This window comes from Mesoplodon mirus, assembly GCF_964341445.2.
Source record: "Mesoplodon mirus genome assembly, chromosome: 19".
Classification (NCBI taxonomy): Eukaryota; Metazoa; Chordata; class Mammalia; order Artiodactyla; family Ziphiidae; genus Mesoplodon; species Mesoplodon mirus.
In genome coordinates, this window is record NC_138995.1 from 58,910,446 (window position 1) to 58,931,234 (window position 20,789).

At 54.2% G+C, this 20,789-nt stretch overlaps 2 protein-coding genes across 3 annotated transcripts in view; both read right to left on the reverse strand.

Annotated features, from left to right (window-relative positions):
• The window catches only part of IL4I1 (interleukin 4 induced 1), a 34,639-nt gene that overhangs the window by 13,666 nt on the left and 184 nt on the right, over positions 1–20,789 (reverse strand). The window contains exon 2 of the mRNA XM_082607621.1: positions 13,025–13,078. The gene's annotated coding sequence lies outside the window, so the exon portion shown is untranslated. The remainder of the gene's footprint in view (positions 1–13,024; positions 13,079–20,789) is intronic.
• NUP62 (nucleoporin 62) overlaps positions 1–20,789 on the reverse strand; it is a 25,552-nt gene continuing 4,763 nt past the window's right edge. For both annotated transcript variants that reach the window (XM_082607622.1, XM_082607623.1), the window contains one exon: positions 1–2,721. In XM_082607622.1, coding sequence (XP_082463748.1) covers positions 1,107–2,657 — 1,551 coding nt within the window. In that variant the 5' untranslated portion in view covers positions 2,658–2,721 and the 3' untranslated portion in view covers positions 1–1,106. The remainder of the gene's footprint in view (positions 2,722–20,789) is intronic.

Genomic DNA, 20,789 nt, shown 5'->3' on the forward strand with positions numbered 1-20,789 from the left:
ATTCCACTATAAACTTTATTTTATTTAGAAAAGCAACAGGCAGCCGTAGGTATTTCAGAGAGTGCAGCAGAGTGTAAAGACAGATACAAAAGACACCTGGGATACAGCTGGCTGGCTTCTGCGTTCTGGACACCGTGGATTTCACTGCAACTGACTAGGTTTGCTTTGGCTTTGGGAGGTTCAGAATCAAGTCTGTGGCCGCCTCTGGCACCCTGGCCACTTCAACAGGCATTCTGTGGACTAATGTTTTATGCTGGTTTCATCTCTACTGTTCACCTGTTTGACAAGTGTGACAGGAATTGTGCCAAGGACACAAGGGGAACAAGAAACTGTCCCTGCCCACAGGGGCTCACAACCTAATGGCAAGGCAGAGAAGTAAACAGTCGGCACAATACAGTGTGACGAGTGTAACCAAAGATGTGAGCTCGCAAGCTCAGTGTGGTGTGGGGCCCGCAGGATGCAGGACGGCCACCTGACCCAGCTTCAGGGTGGCTGAGAGGGCTTCCCGGAGGAGGTGAAGCCTGAGATAAGGAGATGAGGACGAGGAGGTGTGTTAGCCAGGCAAGGTGAGACCTCTTTTCTCAACACCTCATTCAAGTCCCTCATCTGACCTATCTTTCCTCCTTTGAAATTCTATGTCCCACTGTCCGTTCCATTCACAAGTCACTTCTCTATACTGGTTACACTTATACCAGGCTGCTGGCTCCTTGAGGATGGAGATTCTTCGACCGTAGTCTTTTCTCCCTGCACCTATGACTGTGTGTTGGACAGAGTGGCCGCGTGGCACCCCGGCTGGGAGACAAGTGGTTCTCAGGCGGCTCAGTGCTTCTCCAGCTCTTGGAGGTGGGTGGTTGTAGTAGATGGAGAGAGTCTAGGACACACAGATGATACACACAGAAACCACACCTGCGAGGCTGCTGCCTGGACGGACCGGAGCGCTGAGAATCCTTTCTGTTCGTTAAGGTGGAAAGTCAAACCACAGAACAGTTCTCTCAACAGCACGACTGTTTGAAAGAAAGAAACAAACAAACATGTGTTTCATTGCAACCCAAACGGGACAGTAACTGCATGTCCCCAGCCCCGCTATGCACCTTCGGAGCAGCGGCTCAGTCGAAGGTGATGCGGAAGCTGCGCTCCTGCTCCTTGCGGCGGCCCTCGCACACCTTGGTCACCTCCTCCACCTTCCTCTGCAGCAGGGCCGAGTTCTGGTCGATCCACTGCAGCGAGTCCATGTGCGCGTTGAGGATCTTGCAGATCTGCTGCAGCGGGTCGCTGGTGTCGGCGGGGCCCCCTGACGTGTTCAGATGCTCGATGATGTCCTTGAGGTCCTGGGCCATGCGCTTCAGCTGTGCGTCGATGTTCTCGGCCAGCGTGTAGGTCTTCTCCCGCTCCTCGTCGGCGTGCTGCAGGTACACCGTCCCGCTCTGCTCCTTGACCGACTCCTCCAGCGGGCTCAGCAGGTCCTCCAGCTCCTTCTGCTGAGACAGGATGAAGTCGAGCTCCTGGTCCAGCCTCTTCTGGTCCAGCTTCACCTTCTCGACCTCGCGGTGGAGGGTGGTGATCTTCTCCCCGTTCTCGATCAGCGTGCGGTCCCAGGCGTTGACCTGCGTGGCCTGCTGTAAGAAGTGCCGTTCCTGGTCCTCCAGCTCCAGGCTCCACTTGTTGATCAGACTCTCCAGCTGGGCGTAGGTCATCGCGGGGCTGGCGGACACCCCAGTGGCTGCACTGGGGCCGGCTGGGGCGGTCCCGGAGGCCGCTGTGTTGCTGGGGATCCCAGCTGGAGCCAGTGGTTTTATATTCAAGGAGAAGCCAGTGGTGGCAGTGGTGGCGGTGGTGGTCGTCGCCGTGGAGGTGGTGGAAGCTGCTCCAGGGGCCTTCAGGCTGAAGCCCAACGTCCCCACTCCGGGCGTCCCCGCCGTGGTGGCTGGGGCACAAAGGGAGAGCCCGGTGGCAGCAGACGACGTTGGAGCGGTTGCCAGCGAGGCAAAGAGCGAGGGCCCAGCACTGGTGGTAGCGGCGGCAGGTGCGGAAGCAGCAGGCTGTGTGGCCCCTGCTCCAGTGGCCGCTGGTGTGGCCGGTGTGAAAGGCAGCCCGGTGAGGGCCGTGGGCTGGGCCGAACTCCCCATGGAGCCAATGTTGAAGCCGGAGGTCCCGGTCTGGGACGTGCCTCCGCCCGTGAACGAGAAGCCCCCAGGTGTGGTGGACGGAGCAGCAGACGTGGTGGTAGAGCCAAACACAAAGCCGGTGGGCGCCGTGCCCTGGGCTGACGTGACGGCGCTCGAGATGGCATTGGTGAGGGTGCTGCCGCCGAGCCCAAAGCCGCTGGGCTGCGTCGTGGCTGGGGTGGCAGCTGTGCCGCTCAAGTTCAGCTTTGGGCTGTTGATCCCCAAGGAAAATCCGGTTGTTCCTGCTGTAGGAGTTGTGGTTCCAAAACTGAATCCTGTGGTCTGTGTCGCCGGAGCCTGGGTGGTGAGTGAGAACAGGCTGGTGGAAGGGGTGCTTGCGGCTGGCTGGGAGGGAGTCCCAAAATTAAACCCGCCGGTGCCAGACGTGGAGAAAGAAAACCCCGTAGCAGGCGTGGTTGTTGCTGTCTTTGCAGCGCCAAAGGTGAACCCGCCTGTGGGGGCCCCAGTGCCTCCAAAATTAAACCCGCTCATGGCTCCAGACTCTGGTGGCAGCAGCTACTCCGGCTCCCGAAGCAAATCCACCGGTGTCTGCAACCTTGGGAAGATTTTTTAAAGCACAGGAAGTGACGTGATCAGATGGCAGTTTTGGAAAGGCAACCTCAGTGGCACGACGGAGCCGTCTGCAGGGTGGCAGGACTCGATAATTCTGGTTAAGCAGCCACCCTTCCTCTTCCCAATGTGTAGCCTAACCAGGCCCTGCTAAACTAGGAAAGAAGGATCGGGATGCACAGCCCGTCCAGGGGGTCAGGCACTAGGAGCTGGAGGTGCTTGGGCCGCTCATGGCCACAGCCAGCACCAGCGGGAGCCCTGCTGCCAAGGAGGGGAAGGCCGAAGAGCGGGCGCCTGAACCGACCTCAGCCCCTGAAGAGGAGGTCGGATTCGAGGCGCTTCTGGCGAGTGGGGCTAGAGGCACACAAGCGCCTTTGGGACCTGCTCCGCAGGCCTCCCTGCTGACTGCAAGTGGGGGGCGGGTAGGCTGATTAGGCACAGTGCCACCCACCACGTGCCCTTCTGGAACTCACAGAGAGACGGGCCCCGGGAAGCTGAGCCATACACCAGGGCCTTGGGTGCCAAAGGCCCCCTCTGCACACACCCCGCACCATTTAGGAGGATGGAGGGCATGTTGGCGCAGTCCCTCACCCTCCTTCTAACTCAGGGGTGGGCATGAAACCCGAGTGCTCAATCAGAGCGCTTGGCGCCCCCGGCCGCAGAGACTGGTTCAAGGGCACATGGAGACGCGAGTCGGCCAAGAGATCTCCCCCGGGTTTCTCTCCAGGTGCTACAGAGGGGCCTCCTCCACCTGCAGGTGCAGGGCACAGAGGATGAGCACCGGGAGGTGATGAGCTGCCACCAGAGAGGGCACAGGAGAGAGGGAGGGGGAGAGAGTGCGAGAGCCCCAGAAAATCCAGTCCTGCTCACCAGCCCCACTGTCTTCCTCAGAAGCACCATGAGCCAGCACGCCCCTGTTCAGTTTAAGCTGACTGAGTTCCGTCATTTCTAACTGAAAAAGCCCTGAGCAAAGCCATCTGTTAGCTGGAAAGTCAAAGGTGACTTGGAGAGGAAAAGGTCAGTGGGCGTGAGTGATCACACACTGAGCACCAACCATCAGGCGGGCTGCTCAGGGACATGATCTCTCACTACTGTCTGGCGGCAGGGGTTATGTCCCCACGTCCAAGATGAGGAAACTGGGCTCAGAGGGCTGCGGTGACCTACCAGGAGCTGACCCCAGGCCATGGGCCTGATCCACGAAGCTCCTCACCCAGCGCGGGCACCAGACGACAGGGCATTTCCCTGCACCGAATCAGGGGATCAATTAGCTATCAGATATAAGGGAAGATCTGCATTATACCCACTGACACGGCCTCTAACTATATTAAAGAAATGCAGGAAATGACAACAAAGGGAAGCAGAATGCAAATTTACTAGTGCAGTGTGATCTTAGCTGTGGAAAAACAGAACTACTCTGAACAAAGAGGGTTGGAAAGAAATACACCGACATGTGACTGGGGGCTGTCTTTGGTTGGTGGGACTACAGGTGGATGGTCTCCTTGCTAATTTGCAGCTTCCAAATGTTCATTCCATCTGTGTAATAGACACATAATTGATAAGCTTGGTTTTTGAAAGGGAACTTCATATTACAGAGTGTAAATATACTCTGAAGAACCAGCGAACTTGTGTAGCCAGATTCTAGAATCACAGTTCGAGTGGGACAGATAGGGTGACTGAATTAAACAAACCTCCCCTAGGCTGGTGCTCAATCACACCTTGTCTTGCCCCAAAGGTGACTTGGGTGTGGGGAGGGGCTGGACACCACAGGCTGGGCTGAAGGAAGCAGGGGAGCCGGCATGTGTAAATAACACCATGCCAGGTCAGGACCAAAGATGTGGTCCTCTAAAGACACCCATGTCGGACTTCCCTGGTGGCACAGTGGTTAAGAATCCGCCTGCCAATGCAGGGAACACGGGTTCGAGCCCTGGTCTGGGAAGATCCCACATGCTGCAGAGCAACTAAGCCCGTGCGCCACAACTACTGAGCCCATGTGCCACAACTACTGAAGCTCGTGCACCTAGAGCCCGTGCTCTGCAACAAGAGAAGCCACTGCAATGAGAAGCCTGTGCACCACAACGAAGAGTAGCCCCCGCTCGCCGCAACTAGAGAAAGCCTGTGCGCAGCAACAAAGACCCAACGCGGCCAAGAACAAACAAACAAATAAATAAATATATATATATATATATATATATAAAATAAAGACACCCATGTCCTACTCCCTGGAACCCGGGAATATACTACCGTATGTGGCAGAAGGAATTTTCAGATGTGATTAAATTAAGGATCTTGAAACGGGGAGACAACCCTGGGTTAAACAGTGGGCCCTAAATGTCACCATGAGTGTCCTTATAAAATGGAGGCAGAGAGAGATTTGACTAGAGAAGAGACCATCTGAAGATGGAAGCAGAGATTGGAGTAACACATTTTTAACTTGGAGATAGAGGAAGGTGCCATAAGCCAAGGAATGCAGGTGGCCTTTAGAAGCTGGAAAAGGCAAGGAAAAGGAATCTCCCCTGGAGTCTCCAGAAGGAACCAGCTCTCCTTGATTTCAGCCCAGTGAGAATGATTTTGGACTCTGATGTCCATAAATACAGAGAATAAATGTGCATTGTTTTAAGCTGCTAATAAGTTTGTGATAATTTGTGAGAACAGCCATATAAGACACGAATACAGATGGGGAGTAGAAAGTGTCTGACGGATATGAAGGGGGACCCTGTGACTCCCCAGGGCTCCCCAAGACTCAGCTCCCTCATCAGGAAAGTGGGAGTGGCCCCTACAACACTGAAGCATGGCCGAGTCGGGAGGGAGGTGGGTATGGTGTTAATGACCTCGGTCGCTGCGCACAGGCATGCACTGCACCGTCACTCTGGGGCGAGCCTCTGGAAGCTGGTGAGGAAGGAAGGGAGGCCGGGGGTGGGTGTGAACCCAGCTGTGAAGTGCTTAGGAAAAAGACCTGGAGGTTGTGGCTGACCTCAAGTTTAACACGAGCTCACGGTCGGCTGCCACTCTTCAGCGGGCCTCAGGCTGCATGACCCATTCCAGCGTCGAAATGAGAGTGGTTCTGGGGCAGCCGACCCCGGCCCCAACAGCACTGTGATACGTAACCCCTCCTCAGCCAACTTCACACCCGTCCTACGAGGTAGTCGGGACGATGGCCCCAGCGCACAGATGGGGGAGGAGAGGCTCAGACGGAAGCAGCCTGCAATTCCACCCCACGGTGGGCCCTAGCGCCCCGCCCCTGCACTGAAAAGCCCTCTACATCTCTACTTCATCAAATGGGCACCCCCCGCCATCCCGGTTACAGGGCAAGCAGCCCTGCTTTGGGGGCATGGCCGCTATTCTGCACCCCAGCTTCCACCCCACACCCTCATGTGCTTATTTTCCTTCCATTTAAAAGCAGCTGCAAGACAGCTCCCTGTCTTCAGGCACGAAGTTGGTCTCTGAGCACGAAGAAAACAGCCGGGCTTGAACTCTGCTCCTGCCACTCACTAGCTGTGGGGCCCGGCGCAGGTGGCTCCTGAACCGCTCTGTGCCTCAGTTTTCCCACCTGTAATGAGGGTACTCCCCTCACACATTGAAGAATAAACACGGTCATGACTGGGGCCGCGTGCCTGGCCCAGAGAAGGCATCCGCCAGTCCTGTCTCCTCTTCCCTCTGCCTATGTAGCTGCCCCTCCACCTTCCACCGCAGACCCCTGGTTTTGTTCGGTCTCCTCCACGCAGCCATGTGCTTCTGGGGAGAGGGGCCCGGGGCCGCCCGCCCTCCCAGTGGGCCTGCCTGGTCTGAGCCAGCAGACCTCAGCTGGCTGCCTCCGATCCACCACCTCCTGGGACATACACTCAAAATGTAAGCTGATCAGACCACCAACATCAGTCTCTCTCCAGGGGCGGGATCATGACCTTGGCCTTTTTACAAAGCTCTTCTGGGGGCTTCTGAGAAAGGCCTCTTCACTCTCGCCACAGCAAGTGCCTTAGCCTCCAGCACCACGGGCGCCCGGCCCTGCACCAGTTCCCTTCTTGCTCAAGAGACGCCCACACCCCCCCGGCTCACTGCAGAGCCACCTCGAGCTGGGTCTGCTACCAGCAGCCAGAAGCATCCGAACTGCTACACCCGCATGTCTCAGTTCTCAAGACCTCACTAGAGAGAGCTTCTGCTATTTATAAGCTGCAGCTAAAATTTTTCAGAAAAGCATTTATAGAAAGTTCTTTGCTTTTTATACCACAAGAAGAACAATCTCCCGTGGGGCCTTGTCTGGTTTAACGGTTCTCTATTTATTAAACGCCTCATCTGTTTCCAACACCTCGGATGCCAGGGACCTACTAAGAGTGGTGAACACGTACTGATCCAGCCCACCCTGTGTGTTACGGCTCACTTATTCCTGAAAGCGGGTCCATTTGACGAACGAGGAGAGTGAGGCCCAGGGAGATGACCTAAACCCTGAAGGCAGCCAGAGATGCGGCAAACGTTGGTTTTCAGTACCAGGGCTGAGGGCAGGGGCAAGGCTGGGTCACAGGTAGTGGGAGCGGATGCCTGAGCTGAGCGTTGAAGGACAAGGGGTCGGCCCGGAGACAGGGAGGAGGGTCTGGGTGGAGGCAGAGAGAGGCTGACCAGCAGGTGTGGCTCTTGGGCCTGAGTACGCTGTCGGCCTGGGCTGGGAGAACGTGCGTGGGGCAGGACTGAACCCTGCATATTCCAAAGAAAGGACTGGCCCTTGCCTGGCTCTGGGGAGGGAACCTCCAAGCCCTTGGAGCATCCTGCCTGACAGAGTGTCTCTAAGGTGGGCCTTGGGCCACACGGCATCAGCATGCCCTGTGAGGAGGCTAGAGACTGAAAAACGAAGGTGGCACGGTGCCTGCATGACTGTAGCTAAAACCACCCCGGACAGCAAGGCTTCCCTGGTGGGCAACGTCCCGCATGTGCTCACATTGCTGCTGGAGGATTAAGCCCTGTCTGTGTGACTCCCCTGGGAGGAGACAACTGGAAGCTTCCACCTGGTCTCTCCTGGACTCTGCCCCGAATACCTTTTCCCCTTGCTGATTTTAACCTGTTTTGGTTTTGCTGTAATAAACCATAACTATAACAGCTTTGCTGAGTTGTGATCTGTCCTTCCAGCAAACCACAGAAGCTGAGGGTGGTCTTGAGGACCTGTGACCATATTCATGTATGGTGCCACGTGATGTGATGGGAGAAGCTGGCAGAGCCACCGATGTCACGATAATGGCCAGACTTTATCCTGAGGGAGCCACAGAGGGACTTTAAGGTGGGGGGGGAGGGGGGACTAACATGGTGGAGGATGGACTGGAGCAGTAGAGGCTGGAGGTGGGGCAGCTGGGAGGAGGCTGGGGGATGGTCTAGGCCAAGAGCCCAAGGCCTGAGCCAGGACCCTGGGGATGGAGAAGAGAGAATCCCAGGTTGGGACATGTATACATCTGCACCAAAATGAGACAAAGTGATAGTTCTGCAGGGTCTGTCCTGGTTAACAAAGCCACTGACAACCAGAACTTTGGGAATTTCTCATAAAACATGGCTGAACAAATACACACTATTGTGAGCTGTGAAAAAAAGAGAAGGAAAAAAAGCCCTCTGCCCTCTGTGAGGGCTTTTCTACTTTTACCAAAGGGATGAGCTTTCCTAAAAGAGAAGCTGATGCTGCTTCGGGGCAAGCGGGGAGGTACAAAAACTGAAGTGGTGCCTTTTCCTGGGAAGAGGGGAGGGTGTGCCCGGGCCAGGTGCTTGGAACTGGGCAGCTGTGGCCGGGATAGTTGGTCCACGTAGGACCCAGGCCCCGAGTGAGAAGCGGCTGCCTTGAGATCACTGAGGGTGTTACTGGCAGAGCTACCAGCCCTGCATTTGCCCTCATTTTCCAAACCACATCCGGCCACCTGCATGGCCCCGGGGCGTCTGGGATTCCCACCTATAGACACAACTCACCCTCAGCTTCAAGGACCAGGGTTCTCGGCCATCACCTCCACCTTCACTCAGGTCCACCAACCTTTAGTTCTTCTGCCTCTCCAAACCTGAACTTCATCTACTTTATTCACTCTAGCATTTACTCAGCCCTACCCTGTGTACAGTGACGACAACACAGACAGGAAAAATGGTCTGTCCCCCAAGCGGGGACACAAATTCTTTACAGTACAACAGTCGTTCATATAACAGGTATTTCTGATCACCTGCTATGTACAGACACTATTCAAGGCCCCGAAAATACGGCTGTAGATGAGACAGAGGAGTCTCTGCTCTCGTGGAGCTACATTCCAGTGGGGGAGACAGACAGGAAAACAAGACACAAGAGAGAAATTACATGGCGTGTTAGAAGAGGCTCAGCGTCACGGAGAAAAGACCAAGTGGGGCAAGGGAAGGGGAAGAGGGGGCGCCGCACAGGGGTGAGGGGACTAACAGAGGCGGCCAGAGGGACGAGCACCTGAGACCAGAGGGAGGAGGCAGAACAAAGTCCTGGGGTGGGACCACGACAGCAGGAGGCCGGTGTGGCCAGAGGGCAGGCAGGCGGCACTGTTACTGAGCCCTGGGCTCTCCTTTCCCTCCCTCCCTACCCCAGCCCCTTTTCTTAGACACCAGGAACAGGGGTGTTTGGGAATGAATATGGGGGGACCTCAGCCTTGGACCAAGAGGAAAAGAAAGATTAAGAAGGGTATGGGGCAGGGGTTGTGTGTGGTGGACAGAAGAACAGCCCTGAGACATGTCCACACCGTAATCCCAGAACCTGTGAATACGTGACCTCACATGGCAAAAAGGGACTTCACAGATGTGATTAAGGATCCTGAGATGGGGAAATGATCCTGGATTATCTGCATGGGCTTTCAATGTAATCACGAGGGTTCTCAGTGGAATCAGGAGGCAGAAGAGGACAGCCAGAGGGACGGTGACCACGGAAGAACGTTCCGAGAGCTGCTACACTGCTGCTCTGAAGACAGAAGAAGGGGCCATGAGCCAAGGAAAGCAGGTGGCCTCTAGGAGCTGGACAAGGCAAAACCCAGAGTCTCCCCCAGTGTCAAGAAGGAACACGGCCCTGTGCACCCATTTCAGACTTCTGACCTCCAGAACTGTAAGAGGAAATATGTATGTTGTCTTAAACGGCTAAGTTCGTGGTAACCTGTTACAACAGCAATAGGAAACTAACACAGGGGTGGGGGACAAAGAACAGGGCGGAACTCAATACAGAGAAATGGATGGGAAACACATCCTGGAGGTGGGGCTGAGAAAGGGGCAGGAGAGAGGGGCGATGGGGCCAGGGCAGGCCTGCCTATGTGCGTCGGGGCGCAATCGCGGGACCCTAGCAGCTGCGGAGCTAGTGGGGAAAGAACAGCTGTGATCCTGAAAATCCAGACATCCCCGGCCACTGGGGTGACCTCATCGGGGCGTGGATGTGTGGGACACCCAGCAACGACAGGCCATGACAGGGTATGACGGAGGGGAGGGACAGGGTGGCCTGGGAGCACCAAGGAGGGCTTGTGGTTGTGATGGTGTCAGCCCCACAGGGCAAGATTTCCCTCTGTTTTGTTAATGGCTGTACCCCCAGCACGCAGAGCAGTGCCTGGCATGCAGCAGGTACCCAATAAATAATTGTGACTGACCGACGGCCTGAGAACTGATACTAACTACATTTACTGAGTGCCACCTATGTAAGCGGTACCCGGCCAGGAGCACTAGGGAGCAAGCAGCACACTAAACCCTTCCTGGATGGGAAACAAGCTCAGAGAGGTGATGTGACTTCTTCAAGGTCACACAGCAGCAAACACTAGTCCCAAGAAGGGAATCGAGCTCCTTCTGGGGTAGGGGAGGGGGAAATGTCAGAATTAAGTCTAATGGAGGAGTGGAGTGCTCTGGGCGGAACATGCGGCTGAGCAGCCGAGGGAGTGACACACCTCCAGGGCAGCTTCTGCACAGCTATGGCTGGAGCAGCAGGCTGAGGGGGAGTGGGGTCTAGGGCCGGGTCACAGAAGCAGACTGGCAGCCAGTCCACCCACCGGACACAAATCTGGGACCCCGCTTCCCTCCCAACCCCACCGCGGCCCTTCACCTTCTCACCTCAGAAGTGACTCTCCCACCACGAGGCTCATCCACTGGGGCAGAGGCAGCTGCCCCACATCCACCCCCTTGCTTCATAACAGAAACTCTGTTTCATTTGGGGCAGCGAGTCCAGCCAAAGGACTGCATGTCCCACGGCTCCTTAATGGGGCCCAGGTCTTTCTAGTCTACTGATGGGCCGGGAGGAGGGCAGCAGGCCTGCAGCGGTCAGGAGAAGTCCAGCCCACGCACCTCCGTGAGCTCTGCGGACAGAGGACTTTGCCCAACCTCTTCTGCCAGTCGCCCGGCAGGACACAGCCCAGCAACGAGAAGTGGGCGCTGCAGCCTGTCGGCCCGAGTGCCCGCTCCTCCACTCCTAGCCCTGGGAGCTTAGTTCTAAGTTCATCCCCCGGGCCTCAGTTTCCTCATCTGAAAAAAGGGGATGATGGCTCTAGAATCATACGGTCTCTGTGAAGATGAAATGGTCTAATCCGTGTCAAGCACTTAGCACCATGTCTGGTGTATCCTCGGGACCCAGGAAATGTTATTAATGCGGTTCTGGGAAGTGACGGGAGCAACTGCTCCCGGCATTCTGCCCACAGCCACCTGGTGGCTGCCAACAACGCTGAGCCCAGACAGTACCCAGGCAGGACAGGAGCTGTCTGTACCAACTACGTTTTCCCTTTGGAATTAGCTATTTATTTAAGACTTGGAGGAAGTGTGGCCACGGGCTCAGAGAGACCAGAAGAGGGGAGAAGACATGGGAGAGACAAGGCAGGAGATCAGAGACTAAGGGAACCGCTGCCCCTGGTCATCATCAGCCCAGCCCAGCGCTGCTGAACGCGGCCTTGCCTGGGGAAATGTGATGCCCGTTGAGGCTCAAAGGCCCGGCCCGGCCCGGCCCAGCCCGGCCCAGCCAGTACCTTTGCTGTGTCAGTGCAGGGACTCCCTATCCCCTGCCCCTCACCATCATCTCCTCTAGGTTGTTTCACCAACATGTGAGACACTGACTCTTGCTTCTTAAATGTCTCTTGAATCGGATCCCCTACTTTCCCTTGAGTCAAAGAAAACCCCTCTAAACCTCAGGGAACGGATGAGCCAGAGAGCCGGCCCTTCAAGAATGGAAATCAGGGCCTCCCTGGTGGCGCAGTGGTTGAGAGTCCGCCTGCCGATGCAGGGGATAGGGGTTCGTGCCCCGGTCTGGGAGGATCCCATATGCCGCGGAGCGGCTGGGCCCGTGAGCCATGGCCGCTGGGCCTGCACATCCGGAGCCTGTGCTCCGCAACGGGAGAGGCCACAACAGTGAGAGGCCCGCATACCGCAAAAAGAAAAAAAAAAAAAAAAAAAAGAATGGAAATCAACTGATCAGCGATGAGCAGCTTGCCAACCAGACCTTAGACAAGGCAGAGTCTCAGGCTCCAGAGCGGCGAGGAGGCCAGTGTGGCCAGACCAGAGTGCGGTGTGAAGCCACGATAGAGTTCTGAAGTTCCAGGATCTGATTTACGTTTTGAAAGACTCGCCCAGGTTGCTGGGAGGTGGGGTGGGGCAAGACGCCAGCAGTCGCCTGGCGGGGGCTGGTGGTGACCTGGGCCACTCTGTCTGGCTCTTACACAATCATCCTGTCTGCTGGGCCCGGCCAACCCCAGGTGCAGGAAACGGAGCCCCAGAGAGGGGCAGAGAGGCTTTTCTAAGCCAGTCTGCAGCAGGGAAACCTCACTGCTCCCCTCCGTGTAAAGGCCATCTCTCTTCCACAGCACAAGGCATCCCCTACTGGGAGGGTGGGACAGAGACCAGGTAGATGCAGTTTTCAACTGCCCTCTCACCTCCTTAAGCTGCCTGGGGTTCTGGTCCTAATTTCCTCGGGCCTGTTCCTCCCTGTGGACGGGCACACTGCAGGCTTCTCACCCTCCCAGGTATCAATATAACGAACCCATGTTAAGCATTAGAGACCTGTCTGGACAAACAGAAGGCGTGTCTGTCTGTCTGCTGTGGGGAGGGCAAAGAATGTGGAAAGCCTCACTGCCTGTCCTGGTCACATAAACTGATCCCTAAATGTCCCTGCATACTAACTGCCCAAGAGACACTGTCACACGTGTTCCATTTCCCAACCCACCCAATGACATACTGGTCATTTTTCAAAATGAAAATTAAATTCTTTTTGTGAAGAGATAGTTTGTTCACATGGTTCTATGTTCCAAAGGTACAAGAGGGAATTCCACGGTCTCTGATCCTCCCCTGCCCCGCACAGCTATCTTTCTTACCTGGAGACAAGCTTTTAAGTTTCTTGTGCCTCTTTCCAGAGATTTTCTTTTTTTCTTAAAAAAAAAAAATAAATAAATTTATGTATGTATGTATGTATGTATGTATGTATGTATGTATGTATGGCTGTGTTGGGTCTTCATTGCTGTGCGTGAGTTTTCTCTAGTTGCGGTGAGCGGGGCCTACTCTCCGTTGCGGTGCACAGGCTTCTCATTTCTGTGGCTTCTCTTGTTGCAGAGCAAGGGCTCTAGGCGCACAGGCTCAGTAGTTGTGGCTCACAGGCTCTAGAGCACAGGCTCTAGAGCGCAGGCTCAGCGGCTGTGGCGCATGGGCTTAGTAGCTCTGCGGCCTGTGGGATCTTCCCAGACCAGGGCCGAACCCGTGTCCCCTGCACTGGCAGGTGGATTCTTAACCACTGCGCCACCAGGGAAGTCCCTTTCCAGAGATTTTCAATGCGTTTAAGTAAATGCAGTTTGCAATCTCCCCGTTGTACACAAAAGGCTGCATATGCCAGGAGCACTATTCTGCACTCTTCCTTCTTCACTGACTATACTGTAGAAGTCATTTTAAGTAGGCTTATCATCCTCATTGGATGGAGGAGGAAACGTTCTCACAGGGGAACTGCCTTGCACCCCTCGGCTGTTTGCTCCTCAGGGTTGCCTCCAGCTGGTACCTAAGTACTTCTTGGACTCAGAGGTTCTCAGCCATCCTTCTTCCTTCCTTCACTGGAAAATACTCTCTCTACCCCAAGAAGTCACCTCAGGGCTAATGAGCAATTACATTCTCCTTCTCACTCCTGAGGCCCAAACCTGCACCTGAAGGAGCTCGGGTGGGGGGACAAACAGCAAATTTCCCCACGGGGAAAACGAATCAGGTTAGTCGTGTGTGGAAAAGTCAGGAAACAACCAGAGGAGTAGATTTTTAAGGAAGATTCTAGGACCACTCTTAATATAAAATAATAGGACTGGACGAGCTCTGAGGAATACTCAGGTACTGGATCCCTTACCTTTTTTGCCAAGAACTGTTTTGTTTCCTTCTCTTGTACTGAAAGATATTTTCCCCCTCTACCTAGCCGCATTTTTGTGTGTGTGTGTGGCCGTGCTGCACATGGGATCTTAGTTCTGACCAGGGATGGAACCCATGTCCCCTGCAGTGAAAGCACGGCAGAGTCTTTACCACTGAACCGCCAAGGAAGTCCCCCTAACTGCATTTTTAACATTTAAATTTTAACTACACAATCAATACATCAGTCCTCTCTTTAAAATATTGTTTTGGCCACCACCAACAAAGCTAAGCATCCCCTGATCACTACCCTTGATCCTGGTCCCCACACCCATGAGGTATCCCGGTTAAAAGTCGCTGTGTATCTGTTATCTACGTACTTGTGCATACGTTCATAGCCAGAGGAAATGATTTATTCATATGTTTTCTCTACTACACAGGGGATCATACTGCATGTGTCACTCCACAATTTGTAGCGTTTTCAACAGGTTTTCCTCTCCTTCTAGCTGCTGTAAACCAGTCCGCAGTGTGACTAGACCACATTTTATTTATCCGTGCCTCTGCTGATGGACATTCAGAATGCTCCTGATTTTTTCTTTATTATAAATAATACTGGAACAAGCATGCTCACTCATGCTTTCTCGGGCACAGGCACAGACGCTTTTCCAGGGCAGATCCCAGAAGAACTGCTGGCCACAGGTACCTGCATTCTGGTTTTGAGAGGGACAAACAAACTGCCCTCCAACTTGCCTGTATGTGCTTTTATTCTAACTGGCAGTGCCTGAGACAACCATTTCCCTACAATCTGCCAGCACCTGAAATTAGGAAAGTATTGCCAACCTGATATATGAACTGCATTAAAAAAAAAAAAATGATAAAAGCACCAACCATTCAGCACCACTGTATGCCAGCACATGTTGGGTAATTCACAAATATACCTCATTCGTTCAGTCACAAACATCCACTGAGACTTAGGACAGGATAGGACAGGCCTTGGGCTGGGCAAACAAAGACAATATGGCATGGCCACCTGTCCTCAAAAACCCAGTGTTATAAATGTGAGGAAGGAAAAGCTACCAGAATTGAAAACAGGTAGTCAAACAAAAACTTGTGCACAAACATTCACAGCAGCATTATTCCCAACAGCCAAAAGGTGCCCCCATCACTAACCACCCTTTGCCTCCATCACTCCACTCCAGCCCCACAGGCCTTCCTGCTGTTCTGCACACACGCCTAAAGCACTCCTGCCTCAGGGTCTTTGCATTTGCTGTTTTCTCTCTCTCGAACACTCTGATGGCCCCATAGCTCACTCCCTTACCTCCTTCAGGTCTTTGCTAAAATGTCACCTATTTAGTGAGGTCTTCCCCAGCTATCCTTAGGACCCAGCATCATCTGAAATACAATATATTCCATTTTCAGACCTCATTTGTTGTCTGTCTCCCCATTAGAACGACGGATCCATGAAGGGCAGGATTTTGGTCCGTGATCTCCACTGCTGTACCCCAATGTCTGTGACAGTTGCTGGTCACTGGGGGCACTCAGCAAATGCTTGTTAACCCAATAAACAGACCCAGGTTGCTTTGTGCCAGGTACTATTCTAAGTGCTTTCCATGTACTAACTGGTTTAGTTCTCACTGCTTCTACCACAGAGTAGGTACCATTAGCATCTCCGTTTTAGAGTTAAGTAACTTGCTCCATGTCAACATAAATGTCAAAGTCAGGATATGACAAGGTTCCTGTCCTTAAATAATTCGGAGTTTACTGAGGGTAACAAAGAGATAAATTGTTGGACAACAGGTAGACACTGTGAAAGAGCTTTGGTTAGAACCTACTGGAAGCCCAGGGGAGGGGCAAGGACACTGTCCTAGAGAAGGAAGGGATGTTTAAGCCTGTTTTGAAGGATGTGGAGGAGTTAGTCAAGGTGGGAAGGGGTTAGATCAATAGCTCATTCCAGGCAAAAGCTCAGATGGGCAAGGGCTGCCTTGAAGAACAGTGTTAAATGCCCTGTGTGAAAACCACAAGATGCCAAAGAAGATACACAAATGGGTGATAAGCATGGGAAAAGCACTGTTAGCCTTCGGAAAATGCAAATCAAAACCACAATGAGATACCAGTTCACTGGTGCCACTAGGATTAAAATAACAAAAAAGGTGGACTATATCAAGCGTTGGCTAGGATGTGGAGAAAGTGGGAACGTAAGATAGTGCAGCCACTTTGGAAAACAGTATGGCAGTTCCTCAAAAGGTTAAACACAGAGTTATCCTACGATCCAGCAATTCTACTCCTAGGTATCTCCCAAGAGAAATGAAAACATATGTCCATACAAAACTAGTACACACATATTCCGTAACAGCCAAAAAGTAGAAACAACCCAAACGTCCATCAGTTGATGAATGGATAAAGTGAAATGTTATGCAGCTTTAAACAGGAATAAAGGGCTTCCCTGGTGGCGTAGTGGTTGAGAGTCCGCCTGCCGATGCAGGGGACACGGGTTCGTGCCCCGGTCCGGGAAGATCCCACATGCCGCGGAGCGGCTGGGCCCGTGAGCCATGGCCGCTGAGCCTGCGCGTCCGGAGCCTGTGCTCCGCAACGGGAGAGGCCACAACAGTGAGAGGCCCGCGTACCTCAAAAAAAAAAAAAAAGGAATAAAGTATTGACGTATGCTACAAAACAGATGAACCTAGAAAACTAGACACAAAGGGCCACCTATTGTATGATTCCATTCATATGAAATGTCCAGAATAGGCAAATCTACAGAGAGAGAAAGCAGGTTAGTGGTTGCCGAGGGATGGGAGCACGGAGAGTGACCACTAAGAGGTATGGGGCTTCTCTCTGGAGTGATAAATATGCTCTAAAATTAGATTGTGGTCATGAGTACACAACTCTGAATGTATAAAAACCACTGAATTGTACACTTTAATAAATGGATGTGAATTATGCTTTTTTTCCCCCAGTATTTCAATAAAGCCATTAAACAAACCAACCAAGCATGGGATGCCAGGGAGGGGCTGAGAAGGCAGGGGCTGGGCAGAGCTATTTCTAAAGATAGGATCACACTTTCTTGTGGGGATGAGTACAGCTGGTTGAGAACGGGCTGGGGAGGAGACTGTAGTTGAAATGCTCCAGTCAGCTGAGGCCAACAAGGGGTTCCAGTGGAAACGCAGCCTGGCACAGATACACCACAGATACAAGACTCAGTGTGGGGCTGAAGCACCAGGGCCAAGGGACTTTAAGAGCACCACAGGTGGGGCTTCCCTGGTGGCGCAGTGGTTGAGAGTCCACCTGCCGATGCAGGGGACATGGGTTCGTGCCCCGGACCGGGAGGATCCCACATGCCACGGAGCGGCTGGGCCTGTGAGCCGTGGCCGCTGGGCCTGCGCGTCCGGAGGCTGTGCTCCGCAACAGGAGAGGCCACAGCAGTGAGAGGCCCGCGTACCGCAAAAAAAAAAAAAAAAAAAAAGAGTACCACAGGTGGACGGACACGTGTGAGTGTGTGTGTGTGTGTAGACAGAACCACACATACCTGTGCTCCCTCCCCAGCCTCTCTTGTAAGCAACACCAGTGTCCCAAGGGAGAGGCAGTGATGTCAGTGGGGGAGGGAGGCAAAGGTCCAGGTTGTGGTAGAGGCAGTTGCCATGGAGATGGTTTCTCTGGGAACCAGGTGAAAACCACCAGAGGTGGGGGGCAGGGTGGCTTTGATTCTGAGATTAAAACCAATCACAGTCCCTACCTATCCCTGGGTATCAACCACCGCACTAACACTTCTGGACATTTATTATGTGCTGTGCCCTGTTTGTAGTGCTTTACCTGTACTGACTACAACCCAAAGAGGCAGGAACTACCAGCGTTCCCATTTTACAGATGAGCAAACTGAAGCCAAGAGAACTTCAGTAACTTGCCCAAAGTCGCCCAGGTGGTTAGGACTGACCGAGGCTGTCTGGCCCCAGAGCTAAGCTGGGGCATCAGGAGCCTCTCCAGTGTGACCCTTTTCACCACTACGCACCCCCATCGCGTGCCATGTCCAACACCCCCTTCCTGTTCCCTAATGACATCCCAGGTCACCTCCATCACCTTCCAGACTAGTTCAGCGGTTCGGGTTTCACTCTCAAATCCAACTCAGTGCCGTATGCTTTCCCCCACTGCAGGATAGACTCTGACGCTTGGAGTGAAGCGGGGGCCTCAGCTGCTCTTTCCTGCCCCGCGTCCCCCCGGCCCCCGCCGGAATCTGTTCCTGCTCTGGGTGGGGGCGGGCAGGAGAAGGGCAAAGGGCTACTGAACAAACCTAACAGCTCTGAGGTCTGGGGCCCTGCTGGCTGCTGGCCCTCAAAGCCCCCCGTGGGGCAGTCCTGGGGGACCTCTCAGGCCTGTGAGGTGTTCCTGCTGTGGTCCCCTGCCTCTGCCTCAAACCGCCCCCCTCTTGCTCCCTTGGCTCCCACTATGACTGGCCATCCCAGTGGGTGCCAACTGCATTCATTCAGGCCTTGCTATTTCCCTTTGTGCCCAAGCAAACCTGGGGGTATGGTGCATCCAAGGCCCACCTCAAGGCAGGGGTAGAGGCTGCGCTGCAGCTGCCCTCCACCTCCCATCCCCCATCGGGCACGAGGAGCAGGTTTGCTGTGAGAAAGGGAAGAGCAGCCCTGACAGCTGGCCCTGGTACTCTCCTGCTGGGCATAAACAACTTAACAGAACACATCAGGCAAGGCCACCCTGGTTGTGATGGATCTTGACACGTCTCAACACAGACAGAAACATACTGTCCAAAGCACAAAAATGACCAAACATCACTCTCCTGGCTCAGAGCTGACGGCTGCTTCTTAACTAAGCACAGCATCAGCTCCACTGACAAAGGACGCTGGTCACGGACTTGCCCCTGCTCCCTGCCGGCCTCCAATCCAGAGCAAAACCCCACTTCCCTGAACCCTCCCCAGTCACCTAACCCAGCCCAGCCCCTAAAAGTCCTCTCTGACACCCCCTTCCTGAGATGCCCCATGGGCCCCCAAGGTGGGTGGCCCCACAGCTGCGGCAAGCAAGAAACCCAAATGGTTTGACTACGTGTACTGGAGGTCCTGGGGGCATGGATGGCTGATGAAGGACACCAGCCCCCCTTCAGCAGGAACCCAACCTTCCCAGATGATTCCCTAGAGACCCCCTTCCCTGCTCCCCACAAACACTGCCCTCCCCAACTGCACATAGGCTGGGCAGAGACTAAGTGAGGCTGGCACCCTTTCAAGCTGGGTCAGTCCAGTGGGGGGGTGGGGGGAGCAGCTCGGGGGTGTGTGTGGCCCTGCACCGAGAAGTCCTCAGTTCCTTTAGTTCTCTGCTCTGGGCAGAGGATGACAGATGTGGGGTTGGGAGCAGGGGGGTGGGAATCACCGCACACAAAGGTCAGGGAGGGCCCTCAGCCCCAGCCTATCCACACTCATGGTTTGTTGAGGTTTCTCTGAGTGACTCACCAACCTTTTAAAACTTGGATCTCATGGAAGAGTCTGGATTTCTCACTTCTATGAAACCTGAAGCTCTGCACTGCCAGGCCGGCACTGTTGCAGGGCACATGGGCTGACCCTGAGCAGCACCGTGCCTGCGGGGACAGCTCGCTCGCGGAGCCAGGCATCGTTCTAGGCCTTTTCACACGTTATCTCTGGTCCTCACCACTGCCCTCTGCTATTGTCCCTGCTCTTCTGATGTAGCACGTGGGGGCACAGCACCTTGCTGAAGGCCACACAGTGGTAAGTGATGTGTCCTGAGCTCCAGGACACTATGCTGTCAATTACCTTCAGTTTACCCTGTCCAGTCCCTGTGGGCACATGAGGGAGGGGTATGCCAGGGCTGGCGCTCGCCTTTAGCTCCCAGATGAGGAAACTGAGGTTCCGAGAGGGGAGGCGTGGTAGGATGGATAACGCTCCCAAAGATGTCCACATCCTAGTCCTCAGAATCTGTGAACGTTACCCTATATGGCAAAAGGGACTTTACAGATGTGGTTAAATTAAGGATCTTGAGATGGAGACACTATACTGGATTTTTGGGGCGTGCCCTAACGTAATCACAAGGGTCTTTATAAGAGGGAGGGCAAGAGTATCAAAGGAGGAGATAGGGGACATGATGATGGAAGCAGAGGTAGAAGTGATTCAAGGAAGGGGCCACGAGCCAAGGAATGCAGGCGGCCTCTCAAAGCTGGAAAAGGCCAGGAAATGGATTCTCCCCTAGAGCCTCGAGAAGGACCCCTTTTAGACTTCTGGTCTCCAGAACTGAAAGGGAATAAATGCATGTTGTTTTAAGCCACTAAGCTTGCGGCAATTTGTTACAGTGGCCACAGGAAATGAAAACAGAAGATGACCATCGAGGGTGCTGGAGCTGGGGCAGCAGTATGGGGCCTCGCCAGGCTCTGGGAGCTGTGGCTGCCTCTGCTGAGGAAGATGTAGCAGGAGCGAGGGGAGGGAAGGGACTCTGGAGGACTCTGAGCCGCTGGGCCACGTGGCAGACCTGTGTTCTGTGTGCCTGGCCCCTGCACTGCCCTTTCCCCAGCTGAACTGGCCTTGGCCTTCCTGCCCTTGTTTGCCAAGACGCCCACCCCCAACCTCTGCCCTCCTGGCCTGCATGATGCAGACACCTGCCCTAGTGCCCCTTCAGAGGCCACAGGACTGAATTCCCCAGTCTCTGTGCCTGAGCAACTCATTCAAAAATAAACTGATGCGGGACTTCCCTGGTGGTCCAGCAGTTGGGACTCCGTGCTTCCACTGCAGGGGGCACGGGTTTGATCCCTGGTCG